Raw genomic sequence first — 18,008 nt, 5'->3', positions numbered from 1 at the left:
ATCCCGGTCCAACACCAGCACACACTGACAGTCTCAACTAACAGCACTGTACTATACAATCGTGGGAACCGGGGGGTTACCAGGGATCAGCATCGTCGGGAAAGGAATGCCCAGGTACTTGGTGAAGATGTAGCTGCCGTAGCAGGTATGGATCTCGGTCTCCGTCGTGGTCGACGTGACCGTGGGCGCCGTGGTCGTCGATGCCGTGATGCCGCCGTCGCTGCACGCGCTGAAGTACTCCTCGTACGAGTCGCAGTACGCCGAGGCGTAGCTCGGGATCCCCGTGGGCCGCACCGTCACGGTCCCGTCCAGGCCCGTGGCCGTGGCGCCGCCGTGGGTGATGGTGCGCTTGGAGAAGATGACCGGGGGGCTGGTGGTCGTGATGGTAGACATCACCGTTGTGGTAATTGACAGAAATGTAGAGTATTCAGTTGTAGTAGTTAAGCTAGGCAAATGAAAATTAGCCACGTTGGTGTCTTGTTGGCAATTGGACAGGGGCGTAGCAGCGGCTGGCTCATCTGCGGGGATATATGGGTTTTAAATAGCACCTCCCGTTGGTTTGACTAAGATAACTTACCTCACTGGCGGCGTTACGGTCTATGTGTTCAAGGCCGAGCAATCAGCCAGACGAACCGCAAGGGCGGGCGATCCTGTCGTAGCCAACACGCCGGCCGAACATCTGACGAAGAACATGATTAGTACCGCTCTTAAACTAGATCACTGCTGTGGGAAGTAACCACGCCCAACATACTGGTCTATGATGGATGAGGAGCTCAGGGTTGTGGCACTGGCAGATGACGACTGATCCTCTGACGAAGTAGACGGGGGCGAGGATGAGGAAGAGCTGGACTCGATGGTCGTGGTGATGATTACTTCCACAGACACAGAGCTGGATGTGCTCGCCGACGGAACTGTAGACACGCTGGACGACGAAAGCCCCGAGGGCGAGTGCTTGCACTTGCTCGCCGTTGCCACATCCAGGACGAGGATCGCCGCAGGAGCGCTTGGCACCAGGAGTACTTCATTGTTCCAACGGCTCTGTTTGCCTTTCTCGGGTCCTGCTTTGGCTTGGGAAGATTTGACGAGATTCCTCCCAAAAGATCGCTAAATCTGTCTAAGTAATAATAAAAACCCCTTTCGTTGAAAGTGGTCGTCCTTGAGCGTGTAAGTATTTCTGCCATCTAGTTAGGTACCGACAGCTCTAGTAATTTCCCATAGCGCGCCGATTTAGTGTGAACTGCGTACGCGCTATTGGCCGGCCAGATTGGCCAGTCGGCGCCGCAAAGCTTTTCTATTTCTAGAGTTAACGTACCCGCAGGTCCAACTGACCACACGGTCTAAATGACCACCTTTAAAGACTTCATCTAATAAAGTATAAGTTAATTCCGCCATAACGTATTTAATATTTTAAAATTAATCGGAATCTTAATCTCTAGATATTTCTATATTATTCTAATAGGTACGAGTATTATATCCGGGCTCTTCGTAGATTCTATAGCGCTATAAGCGCGTCTTAAACGTCCTCGTATAACTACTCTTTTAACCCGATTCGTTTTATAATTATTTATTAATATCCTTTTAAAATTATTAGTTTTTTTTTAGTTTATATACGAAATGATCTTCTATTTTATAGCCGTTTTTTTTATACGGCGGCGCCGGCTAAGCATTTTATTCGCCTCTTATAATACGTTTACCTTAATTTTTAATAGAGCGAGCCGGTATATAACTTACGTTATACCTTTCGTAATTTAATTAAGCCTAGTTAAAATTAATATCGGAGAGCTATTTTAATATTACGCGATTCGATTTTTAACGTACTCGGTTTAAAATTAAGCTTTAATTAAATTATTTAAGGTTTTTAACTCTTAGGGTATAGATAAGCCGAAAAAGGTCGCCGGAAGCGTTAATATACGTAGCTTTATATTTAATTATAAAATAATATATTCCGGATTATACGATATAAATCCTACCTTTTAAAAACCTCTTTAAATATTTAAAATAATAAAAGTAGCTTAGAACGCTTTTAAAAACGCTAGTAAAAAGTCCTCCTTTAAAATATAAATAATATACGCCCGTATAGAACCCTTAATTTCTTTTTTATATAACTTTTTTAATATATAAAAACAGTTAATATTAAAAGGTTAAAGCTTATATAATAAATAAAAAAATATATAAAGTATAATAATCGAGTTCTTTTTATAATAAAGCTTAAAAAATATTAAATAATAGCTTTTATAACCGTTAAAGATTAATAAATAATAAACATTTTTCGTATAAAACCTCGTATATTTATCGAAGTATCGAATTTAGTCCTCGCTTCTCTCGTTCGTGGTCTAGCCATTTTTAGTAACTACGATTACCTAGTCACTCGGTAATAAGCTGTTTTCGTATTAAGAAAAAAAGTGCGTTTTCCCGGTAAATATAATATACGGAGGGATAGCGTAACCGTACGATTTAACGCCTTAAATAATTATAACTTATGCCTAGTTCCTTTATTAAATTAGCCTAGGATTTTTATATTTATCGAAGGTGGTTACGATTATTTCGAACGAGATTTAGTTTATAATAAACCCGGTCTTATCGAAATTATATATTTCCTTTTGTTAAATCTTATACTTATTAATTATATTTTATATAAAGGTAAATTATACGCGATATACTTCGGGATTCTCGTAAAGGACTCTCTAATAATCGATTTTTCGATTAAAACGCGTGCCGGAGGTCTAGTTATTATCGTACGAAGTTCGAAGCCTAATTAATACCGACGCGTCTCGCGTCGCAATAACGGAATAATCGATTCGCTATATCTTTTATACCGTTAAACCGAGAAAGAAGCGATCGCGTATTTAAATTAATAATATATCGTATAATCGCATCTTTTTTAAAATTTAAAAACTTTCGAGAAGTCGTAGGTATTTCGTATCGTATAGGTTAGTTATTTCGTTTACGTTATAAAGTTTTCGATAAGACGTGATAAATTAATATAGCTTTTCGTATATTTAAAGTTAAGTTTTTTTAAAGCGCTTAAAGCGTTAAAATTATATCACTTTTTTTCTAAAGTTATAACATTTTTAAATATAAAAGAATATAAAAAAAGGTTAAGGTTATAAAAATTTTTATAAAAGTGAAATATTCGCTTATATAAAATATTCGTTTATAGAATACATTAAGTGTTATTAAATTAAATACTTTTATTAAAAGTTAAAGCTTTAATTTAATATATATATTAAAAAATAATAAATATAAACGTTTTTTAAATAAATATCTATTAATTATTAAGTTATTTAAAACTTAAAAGGATAACTTTTTAACCGCGGCCTTATTTATATTTATATAATTAAAAGTTTAAAAATAGTTTATTACTCGTTAATTATTACTTTAAATTTAAAAAAATAATTTTTAAACTCGATATTACGTTTAAAAAAATCAACCTTTTTATATTTACATTAAATATTAATTAATAATAAAGACTTAAAGATTTTTAAACCTTTTATTTTAATATTAAAAAAGATTTAAATTTAAAGCTTATAGTATATAAAACATATATATTAATAAATATAAAATTTAAAACTTACTAATAATATATTTCGTTATAAAATAACTTAATATGTAATTACCGTAATTATTATTATTTCGAGTTTTTCGATTTTATTCGTAAGTTATAAAAGTTATCGCCGCGGTTTAAAAACTATTATTATTATATATTAATATTTTTAAAAATAATTAAAGAAGGTAAAATAATATTATTTATTTATAATAAATAATATCTTAAATAAATATTATAATTAATTTAATTAAATTAATTATATAATAATTATAAGTTAATTTTATAATATTATTAATTTTATTTATATTATATATAAATTAAGCGTAAATATTTTTAATAAAACCTTTTAATATATAATAAACGGGTTAAAAACTTATTATTATAATTATTATAATTTTTAATTAAAAATAATAAGTAATAAATATCTTAAATTAATAAAATTTAAAAATAAAACGCGCTAATCCGTTTTAAATAACCGGTCGACGAATAGTCGAAACATGTTATACTTAAGAGTAAAGCCTAGCTACGCTTATCGGATAGCTTAGGTTTTAAGATATTCCTCCTGGGCGGGAAAAGAGGGTCCTGGCGGACTCTTTAAACTCGGTCCGGGTCGGTCTGCCCCTAATTCTGTCCCCGCAAGGTGGCTCGGGTACCTTAAGTTTTTTAAAGGCTGCACGTTCTAACTCGCCAATTTATACGGCTAAAATAGCACGCTAAATGGCGGATTCGGGGGTTAAAATAAGCATAGCTAGAAAGTACGAGAAGTGACGATTTTAGTAATATCCTTTAATTACTAATAAAACGGTTATACACTGACTTATATACGAAAAAGGGGTTAGGGGGCTTCGCTTATCGGTAGTTAATTTGGGTAGCTGCTTATGTGGTAGGACGGCTAAGTGGTTAGGGTGCTTATAACAATCGGTGCCCAGATTCAACGAGGAAATGCTTCGAAACTGGTACAGCCGTATTGTGAAACATTATTCGAAGGCCGAACTCACTCATCCCCGAGACAGGTTTCCAGCCATCTTGGGTATCGCTGCGACCTATGGCAGTGCCCTTATCGGCGGGCGGTACGTTTCAGGGCACTGGGAGCACCGGTTGCTTGAAAGCCTGACTTGGACCAAACCTGCAAGCATCAGGGCCTGCCAGGCCGAACCAACAGAAGCCTATATCGCGCCTAGCTGGTCGTGGGCATCAACTAACTCAGAAGTCAATACTGCTGTTCTACAGACAATTTCACCCATCTCAACCTTTGTCAACGCCAGCGTAGAACAGGCGACCTCGGACCCATGGGGTGCTGTTACAAAGGGATGCTTGCATCTATGCGGCCCACTCCGAAGAATTGATCGACTGTGGAAAAACCTTGTCGATTACAAGCCTTCTTCCAAGTGGTCAATGGATACGTTAATGCCGGGAATGGAAGCTTGGTTATGTTCCAATGCTATCTATTCATACGCCTTGGATGAAGGTCCTTCTACCGACACGAAATCGAATGAGTCTTCTACCAACATCGCAGACTATTCCATGGTATGTCTTACCTCTGCTAGTGGTGAAGTATTCAGAGTGGCCCAAGGAAAGGAGCAGCATCCGGTGTCTTATATTGGCTAATGAAAGAAGAAATATGAGGAGTTTCGTGAGATTAGGGTTATATACGATGTTTGATTTCAAAACCCCCCAAAAGAGGACTGAAAGAGTTAGGGGGGGAGACCATAGAGTACATGGAGTCTAAGAACGTTTATGAGCTTTTCCAAGGAGTGGAAACCGAAGAGGTGGAGATTGTTTAATACACCACATCCGTTGGGTCACCCATCATCTTGTGGAGGCTCACGTTATATTTGGACCACATCCGATTCTCACTATACTCTGACAGACTACTATATATACGCTGAAAGTAAAGACAGGGTGTAGTTTGAACCCCTTATGACAGTCTAGATCCCCTTGATAACGTCCGGCAGCAACACGTTATTGTACTCCCACAGCACCGTCGAGAACGCCGACGTGAAGGCCGCGCCCGTGTACCAAGTAGACCGGCCCCCCTGCAGCGCGAGCTGCCGCTGGATGAAGCCGGCGCGCAGCTCCTCGCCGAGACGCGCGAGTGCATCATGCCGTGGTCCGCGAAGGCGGGGAACTCGACCTCTGCCTCGGCGGCCACAGAGGAAGCGTTAGTAGCCGCCGCAGCATCCGCCACGCCCGTCGCCACCATGCCCGCGACGGTCCGTCCGATCAGCGCTCGCATGCTCGCGGGCGTGTCCGCGTCCGTGCCCACCGCGGTGAACGAGAACATGTCCGCCGTCATGTCCAGGTAGTCGAACCGGCCCACCTGCGCCGGCAGCGGGTAGACGGTGTAGTCGGCCGGCGCCGCGGCGGGCAGTGTGTTGCCGTACGAGGTGCCGATCTTCAACGAGGGTGGCGCACGATGCCGGCGTAGACGGTGGTGTAGCCCAGCTTGGCGAAGACGGCGCGCTCGGCGTCGTCGAGGTCGAAGGGGCCATGTTGGCCTCGGTCGGCTCGATGGCGATGAGCAGGCGCTTGGCGTGGATGGTGCAGTTCTTGGAGTCCACGTTGCTCTTGACGGTGACGGTGACGCCGTCGTCGGCGGTGCGAGTCGAAGCGACCGCCTGGCTCGAGTACTGCACGTCGTCGCCGAGGAAGTCCCCGATGCGCTCGTATAGCTCGTGCAGGCTGCCCGAGGGCGGCACGGCGGCGGCGCCCTTGCCGAGCAGGGCCCGCACCATAGGCGCGGGCGAGGCCTGCATGACGTACATGGTGGGGACCACCATGAAGTCGCCGACACCCTGGACGGTGGACTGCCACAGCTGCGGCACGGCGGCCGCGATGCCGTACTTGTCGATGAACTTCCCAAAAGGCATGAGCAGGTCCTCGGGGATCTGGTCCGGCTCGGGGAATTGGAAGAAGCCCGGGAGAAGCATATCCTCGTACTTCTCGCACGCGTCGAGGTAGACCTGCAGCGCGGCGGACTTGGCGTCTTCCGAGGGGGCCGCGTAGCCGTCGACCAGCTCGCCCGTCCGGAAGTCGATGTACTTGCTCGTGAGCGAGGCGAAGTGCATCGAGCCGTTGGTCGAGACGCCCATGCGCGTCACGAAGTCGAACGTGTCCTTGTACTCCATCCAGGCCTGCACGCCGACGTTGATGGGGGTACCGGTGGCAGGGTCATGGTAGACCGACGTGTGGCCGCCCTGGACAGGTAATCGTCAGCAGTGTTTCCCAGTGAAGGCAGTGGTGTTCCGGGGTACAGCACTCGGTATTCCGGCTGTAGGTCTCAGGGCTCCGAGTATGGGTCTTCGAGTCATATGTTGGGTTCTGGGTGAATAATGGGAAGGATAGAGGTGAAGGAAGTTCATACCAGAGTGTCCTGCTTCTCAACCAGGGCAACCGTCTTGCCATGGTCACGCAGCCACACAGCCGCGTGCGCGCCGGCTGCACCGCCACCAACAACGACAACGTCGCGCTCAACGTTGTCGACCTTGGAGCATAACCCGGCAGCGGCCTCTGCGACAAGGAACGTAGCCAGGAGGCCGACGGCCGATGGGATCTTGTAGCTGAGCATGATGACCGATGAAAGAACCTAAAACAAGCCGAGTGATGACTTCACCAAGGTTGGGCTTGATCTACAGTTTCCAAGCGAAGGGTCACACGTGATCGGCGCAGGCTGTGTGTGTGTGTCCTGCAACAAGAAGCGTACAGCCAATGGCGGTTGGGGTTTTATTTAGCCAAAGTGCCTGGTGCATGGAAAGGGAGGAGTGTGGCCGGGGGAGTCTCCTTCGCCCCGTCCCATGGTTTGTCTCCGAGTAATCTGCTGCCGAGGCAATCGGAGTAGCAAACATGACAAACCCACCTCGCGATACCGAGTGATTGGGGGAGGGGTCACTAGCAATGCGGAAGGAACTTATCGTCAGACCCACGTCAGCATGCTGCGGGATAGCCAGGCATGTCACCCATCGGAAATTTGCATATAATGCAGGTGCCTCTCGGGCCTATGTAGGGTACGGTTGCTGCGGCACAGCCACTCTGTTCAGTTCCGCAGCGTTTCCTGCCTTGAGGATTCGCCGGATTCGAGATTACCGAATATTCTCCGTGCTTTTTTCTATATGTGCCTGGATTTGGCTGCAAAAGGATTCCCTTAAGGAAGTTCTCACCGGAATGAACCAAGCAGTTCGACTTGACCTGCCCGATAACAGGCAATGAGCACTCGGTGTGTGGAGATTCTCGTTCCACCTCTTCCCTTTGTGCATCCGCGGTCGATCCGAGCCCCACGGGGGACCCAGGGCCGAGGGGTAGGGGCCAAGGCGCGTAAGGCGCAGGAACGGTGCGCCCGGTGAGACAAGCGAAATGGCCCGTCACTCCGTTTGTGAAGAGAGGCCCGCTCGCGATCGATTGCAACAATGAACGGACCAGCTTTCTCAAGACGCACGAGGGAGAAAGGGGGAACGATGAACGATTTGCCATTTACGGGAGCTCGCGAGGTTGAGGTTGCAATGCCAAGCATCTAAACCGGCAAACCGGAACTGGACCCTGGCCTAGTTGTTAACTTCCCGGTTCGCCTTCCCTGACCTCGGATCCCACCAATCAGCGGTTCCGGTCTTCTGGGACGGTTGCCGCAAGGGGCATAGCCCTACGGGGCGTATACCACCTTACAGGGCAACGAGACTCCGTTCTGGGTATACCCCCGAGAAGGAAGCGGTCCTTTTCCAAAACCACCCCAAGTTTGTTTTGCGGTCGTCGGGTGAGGGTGGCCTTTCTTTTTTTATCTGTCACCCATCACTGACTATGATGGGGGATAACTTTGAGGGGTGGTAAATCACTCCGCTAGAGCCTAGCTACCGACAGATTGAAACGGGGATAGTTCTGTTGTTAAGGGGAACTGCATTTCTGCTGGCTCGGGGTCCAGGCATTTTCAAAAGCTTCGATTCCAGCTTGCAGTCGCCTAAAGCAGGTGTTCCCTGTAAGATATATCTAGATAACCGTGTGGACGAGGAGGGAGGTTCCCCGCAACCTGCTCTTGGGTCACCCCTTCTGCGCCTCTTCCGCAGAGTTATCGAATACGTGGCGCGGTCCTTGCGGCGGTGGTTTTTATTATCACCTGCTTGCGAGGCGCCCCCTGAAGTTGATATTAGATTGCATACACAGAACCGCCAGCTGTTGCAGGGTCTTTTCCCCTCCTTCCTGTTCCGACCAAGCACGTGTCGGAGCATCCCGCCCCTGCGCCGCCAGCAGTGTTTCATCCAGCCTGAACCGAGATGCTTCGACGTAGCAATGCATGACTAGATTGCACGTTTGTTGCGTGAGGTGCGGGCCAGTGTTCGACGCCGGAGGCCGGTCTGTTTTTGCCAAGGAAAGGGCCAGAACACCGGGTTGGGGAGGCGCCGTGGCGCTCATCCCCAACCCTGAAGTGAACCCATTCGGAAGGGATATAGCGACACTTCAAGTAATCGTCGCCGGCAGACTATTGGATTGTCTGGAAGCAGGTGTGTAGCATTACCAAAGTTGCCTTCGCTTTGACCTTGTGATAGATAGTCGTGATTCGAATTGCGTTAGGTAATCTGTGAAGAGATAGCTCCTTGCGTTGGTGTGGCGGTAGATAAGTAGGTATATCGAGATTTGTAGTGTATCATGTTTTGTTAGTCATCCTTCGTTATGCCTTGGGTAACACCCTGTTTTCAACATCCCAGTGTTCCCACACGATCGTATGCTCCGGATCGCCATGTGCGACTTCCCCTTTTTCTTTATTAGAATTTCCACATCGATCGAGATACATACATGTCCGCAAGCAACGATCAAGGAGGGAGATGTTAGGTGACCTGAAGAGGACATAGTATGTTGCCCGAGATCGAACCAAAGCCAACCTTTCTTTGCCTGTGCACCAACACGGGCCATGGATCCCTCTCTGCCCCCTCCTCCACAAATCGACCCGGATTCCGAGTACGCTAGAGCCAGCAATGCTGGCCGGATCGTCGGCGTCGTGGCCGTCTTCCACTTCATCGCCTTGACTTTCGTCGCACTGCGCACCTACGTCCGGGCCTTGATGGTCAAGTCTTTCGGCCTTGACGATGGCTTCATTGTTCTCTCCGTCGTGCGTTTCCTATTTTCGCCTTCCCTTCCACCTTTGATCAAGAGTATGCGCACTGACACAAACTCCCCCCTAGCTCATCGCCCTGGGCTCGTGGATATGCCTGTGTCTCCAAGTCCCCTATGGACTCGGGCGCCATGGACTGGCGATACCACCCGAGCAGCGGATCCATTTCGAGCATATCAGTTTCTGGAAAACTGTCATGACGGACGGGTTCGCCATGGGGTTTCTGAGAATATCCATGGCCCTCAGCTTGATGCGACTCAATAGAGAGATCAAGTGGTACAGATACTCGCTGTACGCCATCATAGGTAAGATCTTCCCTTGTCCATGAAGCACGTACAAAGCATATGACACAAGACAACCGCTCTAACGTCGCAGGTATATAGTGTTTGTGATACTCTACACCATACAAGCCACGGTTGTCCTGTTCACCTACTGCAAGCCGTACTCGGGCTGGTGGGAGTTCCAATGGATGAACCCATTTGACCCGAGATGCTTCGACTTCAACCTGTTCCTCAATCTCACATACTGGAACATATGTAAGCCTCTCCAGTTCATGGCGTCTTGATGACCAATCTATTTGCTGACTTAGAACTCTCGTAGCGTGCAACATCTTCACCGATATATGTCAGGTGTCCTTCCCATTCCCATTGTCTGGAACCTGAAGATGAAGCTACGAATGCGGCTTTACGTAATAGCCATTCTCAACTTGGGATACTTGTGAGTCCAGGTCAACCCGACACCAAACAAGCGGCGGACCGAGTACTTCAGCTAATTCATGTTTCACCAGCTCGATTGTTGCCGGAATCTGCAAGGCTGTTTTCATGTTGACCACCGGTGGCAGCCCGGATAACACTTTGTACGTCTTATCAAGGGCGTTAAGAATGGTGCCATACTGACCATATCTACCATTGCAGCGACTACTGGGTGCACTTCTGGCAAAAGTAAGTTGCCTCCCCTCCCCTCTTGCTTCGTCATGTGTCAAATGCTTGCTTTGACAAAATGGTATCCTTTGCTAACAAAGCCACAGCCTCCAACTGAACATCGGCATCATCGCCGCCTGCGCCCAGTTCCTCCGCCCCCTCCTCGGCCGCGTCCTCAAGCTCAACTCGACATCGGCGAAGTCGTACCCGCAATACAACCAGGAAGGCCGGGGCAAGTACGGCCTGCAGACGATCGGCAGCAGCGCCCCGAAGCGGCGGACGCGGCTCGGCAGCCAGAACATCGACGAGTTCGAGCTGCAGACCAAGAAGGGCCTGGACGACCGCGACTCCGGACTGGGTGGTGGTGGTTGCGGTGTTGTGACTACGGTGCACCGCGAGGATGATGAGGCGTCTGCGCCGCAGCAGCAGCGGTACCACCAGCACCGAGAGTTAGACGGCGGCATGACACACTCGGCGGCCGCATTCTACTCCGCGGAGCCGACGACGACGACGATGACGTCGCCGGACTCGAACAGCGAGGAGTTTATCCTCCATAAGTCGGACAAGGAGATGGAGGGGATCATTTGCAGAAAGGACTATATCGTGCAATATAGTGAGAGATAAGCCACCACGTGTAGCTTTACCCGCTGCTGGGATACAATGCAATACAATAATTTGAAGTGAAGGATTGGATAATTGATGTACGGCAATCAAGCGCGTAGCAATGATATTGTGGTATATTGTGATTAGGTAAAGACGATTAAACGTAGGATATCAGCAGGGCAAACACAGCAACAGCAAGCACTAGATGATGGCCGGAGGGACTAGCAGCGAAGCCCCCAAGCTAACAAATCCCGGGGGTAACATTGCAGGATCCGTCGGTCTCGAGGCGGCCGCGTTATTAGCAGCGCCCGGCGCTGTCGCAGCCTCCATCGCCGTAGGAAGCACGTTGCCCATGCTGTTGTCGTTGGTGTTCATATGTTTCCTCTCCGCCGTCGGTGTTGGCGTCATCGTCGCCGTCGCTGACGCCGTTGTCGCGGTGGCGGTGGCGGTGGCAGTGGCAGTGGTGGTTATGGTGGTGGTGTTGCTCCTCGTCGACGACGGCAGCGGCCAGCCCATCAGATTGAACACGCTCGTTTCGAACGCCGGGTCGACCGTGGCGCGGCCCGGGCCCGGCGTGAAGGTGGCCGACGCCGTGACGGCGCAGACGTCGGCCGTGGCGTTGAGCACCCGGTACCAGCGGGGGCCACTGGGCCACCTCTGTGTCTGGCGGGACGCCTCCAGCGCGCCGTGGACGCGTAGCTGATCACTCCCATAAGACGCGGGCCATTGTTGTCATTTGCGTTGTCGTCACTCCCTTTTTCTTTTCCTCCCCCTAGTAGTCCATCGCTACCATTTTCTAATAAAAGAGACCGAGGTGGCGGCAATGCGGCGTCGTCGACGATGGTGAACCTAAGAATCCCCCGCGTCACCTCATGATCATACTCGAACCTGGCCGTACGATTGCCGAAGTCGCAGTAGGGCACGAGGCCCAAGCTCCACCGCAGCGTGTAATCCCCCGGTACCAGATGACCTGTGATCTTGGCGGTGGTCGACCAAGGAAAAGAAGGCGCCGTCGCATTAACGTCTGTATCGGTGTTGCCGGGTGATAGCGACGGGTAAGCGCCGCCGCCCAGCTTGACCGAGACCTCCCCGCGGCGGTTCGGCGCCTCTAGGAGCTGCCACCGCAGCTTGAAGCCGAAGCGGGCAGCGACGGCGGCGTTCTGGATGCCGATGACGACGGGAATGCCGTTGGGCGCGTTGGTGTAGCGGCCGCCCTCGTGCGGGAAGATGAGGTCGGCCTCGATCGTGTTCCCGAGCGACGACGACGGTGGTGGTGAAGACGCAGCAGTGGCGGCTCCGACGAGGTGCTGCAGCAGCAGCAGATGCGGGAGAAGCCAAGCCCAAAGGGCAAAAACCGGCGTCATGACTGAGTACGTAGAGACGATCTACGCAGGATTACCATCATGGACAAATCATAGATGTGTTTTTATTCGGTCTGCCGTTTGAATGTTGACTGGGTATGGTGACAATCTTAATTGCGGCGTGGTCGGCTCGCTTAAGTGGTCGCAAGGGGCAAGTGTTTCTGTAACAGACCCGCAATCAGTTGTTGTAGCCCACTTGATGTTCACATGGTTGTTTGACACATTTCTCCTGGCAAATCTCGTTCAGGTGGGTAAGGTGAATTTACGGTCTGGATGCTGTACAGGAGGGATCTTGCCAATCCAGAATTCATCCAGAATACGGATCAGACGGACTTGGAAATCAACTTGAATGATTGAAGGCTGATAAGGCATCAATTGTGCATGGGCAATCGACTACGCCAATACTTGGCCATGAGCTCGTCCAGTGTTGAAACCAATGCAGACGATGGTGGGACCGGAAGGCGCCATTGCGCAGCGACGCCCAGACCAACAATGCCGGAAAGAGAAGGCATGTCGTCCCCTAATCCATTAGCAGCGTCCATCAGTCCACGGGTTCGCACGAGGTGCTGCTACTCTTGACGTGCAGCGAAGATGAAGCAACATTAAGGCCAAGCTAGGGTCAGCTCGTCTCCTCGTGTCCGTCAATCTATTCCAAAGATTTGCTGATAACAAGCACCAGCACCTGAAAGATGTCGCTTCCCCCTCCTGCGCCTATCGTATCATGATGTGAGGTCGGGACAGTGCCCCTGGGTATCTTTTATGTCGTGACTGCTGCGCCGAATGGCGTCTGTATTCAATCTGATCTAATATGGGCACCCATGCTGCCGTGTTATTTGGCTCATCTTTCGTAGTTGCGATCGCATACCGAACTACGGTTTAGATGCGCCGTTAGCGTCTGCAGCTCCATTGGCACTGATTGGCAGTGGAATGGGGCCCCCAGGGGAGCTCGCTGTTCGCGCCGTCAAAACCTCGACTCCGGTTTCAGTGACGAGCAAGGTGTGTTCTAAAAAAACGTAATGGTCAGCTGATAAGATCATAAGATAAGGGACACTTTGGCGCGCACGAACCGAATTGCGCATTCAGCTTGCCATCCACGGTCGCATTGGTCCACTTGTCCGGCCAGTAGACCTCGCGCGGCTTCCCGACCGTGAGGATGGGCTCGATGGTGAAGGCCATGCCCGGCTTGCAGACGCCCACGGCCTTGTTCTTGGCGTAGTGCGGGATCCAGGGCGGCGGGTGGAACTCGGTGTGTATCCCGTGGCCGCCCCAGGTAGCGATGACGCTGCAGCCCCGGGACTTTGCGTGCTCCTCAATGACACGACCGAACTCTCGGATGGGCGTGCCCGGCTTGACGATCGCGATCGCCTTGTCCAGAGCTTCCCGTGTCGTCTCAATCACCCTGACCGCATCTGGGTTCGCCTTGGCCCGATCACCGACGTAGTATGTTTCATTGAGGTCGGCGTGGTAGCCCTCGTGATAGAGGGAAATGTCGAGGTTAACGATATCGCCGTCGAGAAGGACTCGCTGGTCGGGGATGCCGTGGCAGATGACTTCGTTCACCGAGATGCAGAGCGATTTCGGGAAGTTGTTGTAGTTCAAGGGAGAGGGGTATGACTGCACAAGTTAGATTTGACTACAAACCGTACGAAAAGGGCTGGTCGCGCTCTCACATTCCGCTCGACGCACGCATTATGGCAGACATCGTCGAGGTAATCGGAAGACACTCCAGGCTTGATAGCGGCAGCTGTGATGTCCAACACCTCGCGCGACAGTCTGCAGACTTTGCGCATCGCATCCTGCGCCTTGGCATCGAGGAGGTCGATCTTGGATCTGCTCAAGCGGTTCTCGCCTCTCGGTATGCCGGTCTCGGACCAGTCGGGGTGCGGTATCGACTTGGGGACGACGCGCCTCGGCGACAGAGGGTATACCGGGCGGACGGTGCCGGGCGGGAACGTAAATGTCGGAAAGGGATTGAAGTGGCCTGTAATGGGGTCCGGGTCAGAGACAAGGCCCGGGGTTATGATTCTGTGCAGGAAAGCGTCTTGAGGCTTGCCTTGGGCGGACTTGTGGAGGGCCTTGTGTTGGCTCTTGAGGATGGATGAATGCGACCCGTCAGTTCCAAAGACACCGCATCGTTGGCGTTTATTAATCAATCATACCCAGCTCTTCTTGAAGCAGTCTTGGGAGCAGAAGAAGCTGTCTTTGATGCCGAGCTTCAGGCAGGTCGGGCACTGCAGATCGCCGGCATCCTTGTCGCAGTCGGCGCCAAGGCACTTCTTAGCGCGCGGTGCATCAGGGGCGTCGCCGGCCATTGCTCAGATATATTTGGTCTTGGTAGGAATTGTGGAAGTACAGGAGTGATTTCTATGCGATTGAAGTCATGGAATCGATCGACGACGATAGAAGGGCAGGCGGGCACTGAATAAAATCGAAATCCAGGGCGTAGTTTAGCGGGGTTCCCTTCGGACGACATGCGCCCCACTTCACGCCGCTTTTTATTAATATTAATTAATTAAACCGCGGCTTTATGATATTAAAAGTATTAGTATAAAGTTTAAAGAAATATATAAATATATATAAAAAAAGTATATATTTTTAATTATTCTATAATATTATGAAAATAATAATATAAAAAACTAATATTTATTAAAAGCTTATATAGTTTTATTAATTTAAACTTAACTTTTTTTTTAATTATAATAACCTATTAGTAGTATTTCTTTATAATAATTAAATTAAGATAATTATATATAACTTATTTTATATATTTTATAATAAGTTAAATAATAAGATTAATATTATTTAAATTAATTAAAGATTATATAATAAGAGATAATTAATAAAGTAAAAGGTTTTAAGTATACTATTTTTAAAATAAAAGGTAATTACTTTAAATAACTTAATAACTTAATTAATATAATTATTTTAATTAATTAAATTAATAAAAGCTTTTAAAATTTTTTATAATAAATTAACTTTATAATGAATACTTAGCTTAATTAAATTATATTAACTTATTTAATCCTATTATTTTTTTAATTTAATATTTTATTAAATTAAATTAATTAAAATTACTTATTATTTAATTCGTATATTCTATTAAAATAGCAAGAACTAAGGTTTTTTATATTACTTTAAAAAAGGTATTACGTACCTACGCGTATAAACCATTTTCCTATTTTATTAAAAAGGGTATATAATACCCCTTATAACTCGTATTAAAAATAAATATAAATAATAAAATAAAAACGATTAAACCTCGATTAAAACCGGAATTATTATACGTATAAAAACCTATTTAATACTAATTAATAATTACTCGTAGCGATTATAAATTAATAAGAGTAAAGAGACGGTGTTACGCCTTTACCGACGTAAAGGCGACTATACTAAAGAGCCCCGAGAATTTCCGCCCGTTAAAAATTCGAAAGAAAAGCCGAACTAAATTAACCGTATAAAGAGAACCCTTTTTCCCGAGTATATATTATAAGGAAGAAACTAAGTTTCGAATTATACGTAAAATTAGTTAAGCTATATATAATTATATATTTAAATAACGTTATTATACGATTTATAAAACGATAACCCTTATTAAATAAAGCTAATCGCGGTCGGCGAATCGAGATCGAGCCCGAACATACCGAACTTAAATAAACCGATAACCCTAGACCCCGAATTATTTATATACGAAAAAGTTTTTTAAAATATCGAGATTTTTTTAATAATTTAAAAAAAAAAAAATATTAACCTCGTTTTTTAAAAACTCGAACTTTTAAAAATACTTTTTAAAAAAATAATACTTAAATTATTTATAATATACTTTATATAATACTTTTTAAAATATTATATATTAAAAATAAAAAGAACGTTCTTTTAAAAAACGTTTAATATAAAATTTAAAAAATAAACCGAATATTAATTCGGTCAAATTAACCGTATATTTTAAAAAAAGCTCTATTATTACTTCGAAAGAAACGGAGTTAATATACCGATAGGCGGATCCTTTAAAAGCAAGCTCGCACGACTAGTATTACCGGCCTCTCCCGTACACTAATAAGACCGACCGGTAGAACCGACTTCGGAAACCCGAAAAGAGGATATTCTACACTCTTCCTTAAAATAGACAGTCGAATAACCGCCGCCTAAGTAAGAGATACCCGGTTTCCGTACGGAGCAATCGTTCGCGATACTACGGGATACTTTAGGCCCGACGTCTAACCCTAGATTCCTAAGCACCTAAACGTTGCAAGACATCGTCCCTTTTCTTTTTCTAACTCCGGTACCGCCGGACTAGACCGTACGATTATTTAGTCTAGCGTACGTTACGGAATACGATATCCTTTTAAGCCGAGCTATTTATAATAATAAAATCGATTAAAATAAGGTCGTTACCTTCTTAAAAGTATAAAAAAAAGAAAAGAATTATACCGGTAAGCTATATAATATCTTTTATAATAGAGTACGGATATTTATTAAAACATGCCGACGGCTAGATATATTAAAAAATTAATATTATATAATCTTTTTAAATATTCTTTTTAATTATACGGAGGTATTTTATTTTAATTATATCGGACTTAAAAAGAAATAAAACGAGATATATTATTTAATAAACTCGTATTTTCATATAATAATAAATTATATATAATATTTTACGAATTAAATAATAATTTTTTTTATACGAATAAAAAATAACTTATCAAGGTTTTAAAAATCTTACTAAATAAACTCTAATTCGTATAACAAGCCCTCAGAAAAGGATTCGAAAAAAAGATCGCTCTTTATACCTCCGTCATAAGAGCTTATTAAAAAGTTCTAAAGCTTATACCGGCCCTTATTAATTAAAAGCTAATATATAAAGCATTATTTTTAAACCTTCATATATTATTAAATATAATAACGAACTAAATATTATTAAAACGATATTTAATAAAGGAATTATATTAAAACCCGGCTATAAATACGTACTTAATTAATAAACGGTTTATAAATAACTATACGAAAAAAAACTAACTAGCCTATAATAATAAATTATTATATAATAACTAACTATTAAAATAAAAAAGTAATTAATAACCCGCCGATACTTTTTAATTAAAATTATTATATAAAAACTAGAAGTTCGAATAAAAAACCTGCCGAATTTATTATAAATAAAGTAATTAATTAATAAACTACCTAATTAAAAAATAATCTTAAATAAAGAACTAATATTTCTAAACGTGCAATAATATTAAATAAGGCCCCCTTTTTTAAAACAAGTACGAAACGTTCGTTTAAAACTAAAAAAAGGATAAAAAAGAGCTAGAAAATAACGAAAAAAAATATAATTACCTGGATTTAAAAAATATATAATAAAGTATTACTTATTTAATAAACGCCGCGTTCTACTACCGACTTATTAACGAGGATATTTATTTAAAAATTATTATACAAGCCGATTAATTTAACCTTAATAGCCCGTATAACTAGACTTACTAAAA

At 45.2% G+C, this 18,008-nt stretch overlaps 6 protein-coding genes across 6 annotated transcripts; 2 read left to right on the top strand and 4 right to left on the bottom strand.

The window, feature by feature from the left end:
- Positions 1-51: 51 nt before the first annotated feature.
- On the bottom strand, positions 52-393 carry PG994_004190 (uncharacterized protein; the record flags this gene model as incomplete). Its single annotated transcript, XM_066855599.1, has 1 exon — positions 52-393. One exon carries the CDS (start codon positions 391-393, stop codon positions 52-54), a length of 342 nt encoding a protein of 113 aa, XP_066717766.1.
- A 4,096-nt stretch (positions 394-4,489) lies between these two features.
- PG994_004189 (uncharacterized protein) lies at positions 4,490-5,155 on the top strand (the record flags this gene model as incomplete). Its single annotated transcript, XM_066855598.1, has 1 exon — positions 4,490-5,155. The coding sequence occupies one exon, from the start codon at positions 4,490-4,492 to the stop codon at positions 5,153-5,155; it is 666 nt and encodes a 221-aa protein (XP_066717765.1).
- A 554-nt stretch (positions 5,156-5,709) lies between these two features.
- Positions 5,710-7,115, bottom strand: PG994_004188 (uncharacterized protein; the record flags this gene model as incomplete). Its single annotated transcript, XM_066855597.1, has 2 exons — positions 5,710-6,744; positions 6,912-7,115. The coding sequence occupies 2 exons, from the start codon at positions 7,113-7,115 to the stop codon at positions 5,710-5,712; spliced, it is 1,239 nt and encodes a 412-aa protein (XP_066717764.1).
- A 2,325-nt stretch (positions 7,116-9,440) lies between these two features.
- PG994_004187 (Integral membrane protein) lies at positions 9,441-11,185 on the top strand (the record flags this gene model as incomplete). The annotated part of the gene is made up of 7 exons (XM_066855596.1): positions 9,441-9,638; positions 9,712-9,946; positions 10,025-10,177; positions 10,271-10,358; positions 10,429-10,497; positions 10,556-10,582; positions 10,669-11,185. 7 exons carry the CDS (start codon positions 9,441-9,443, stop codon positions 11,183-11,185), a joined length of 1,287 nt encoding a protein of 428 aa, XP_066717763.1.
- Positions 11,186-11,462: 277 nt separating this feature from the next.
- On the bottom strand, positions 11,463-12,528 carry PG994_004186 (uncharacterized protein; the record flags this gene model as incomplete). The annotated part of the gene is made up of 2 exons (XM_066855595.1): positions 11,463-11,863; positions 12,063-12,528. The coding sequence occupies 2 exons, from the start codon at positions 12,526-12,528 to the stop codon at positions 11,463-11,465; spliced, it is 867 nt and encodes a 288-aa protein (XP_066717762.1).
- An 866-nt stretch (positions 12,529-13,394) lies between these two features.
- PG994_004185 (uncharacterized protein) lies at positions 13,395-14,837 on the bottom strand (the record flags this gene model as incomplete). The annotated part of the gene is made up of 4 exons (XM_066855594.1): positions 13,395-13,528; positions 13,593-14,139; positions 14,196-14,612; positions 14,685-14,837. The coding sequence occupies 4 exons, from the start codon at positions 14,835-14,837 to the stop codon at positions 13,395-13,397; spliced, it is 1,251 nt and encodes a 416-aa protein (XP_066717761.1).
- Positions 14,838-18,008: the final 3,171 nt, after the last annotated feature.

Source organism: Apiospora phragmitis, assembly GCF_038363925.1.
Source record: "Apiospora phragmitis strain CBS 135458 chromosome Unknown utg000005l:1.0-4161743.0:1.0-4166827.0, whole genome shotgun sequence".
In the NCBI taxonomy this organism is placed as follows: domain Eukaryota; kingdom Fungi; phylum Ascomycota; class Sordariomycetes; order Amphisphaeriales; family Apiosporaceae; genus Apiospora; species Apiospora phragmitis.
The sequence above is the reverse complement of the archived record's forward strand: the minus strand, read 5'-3'. Positions and strand labels throughout refer to the sequence as shown.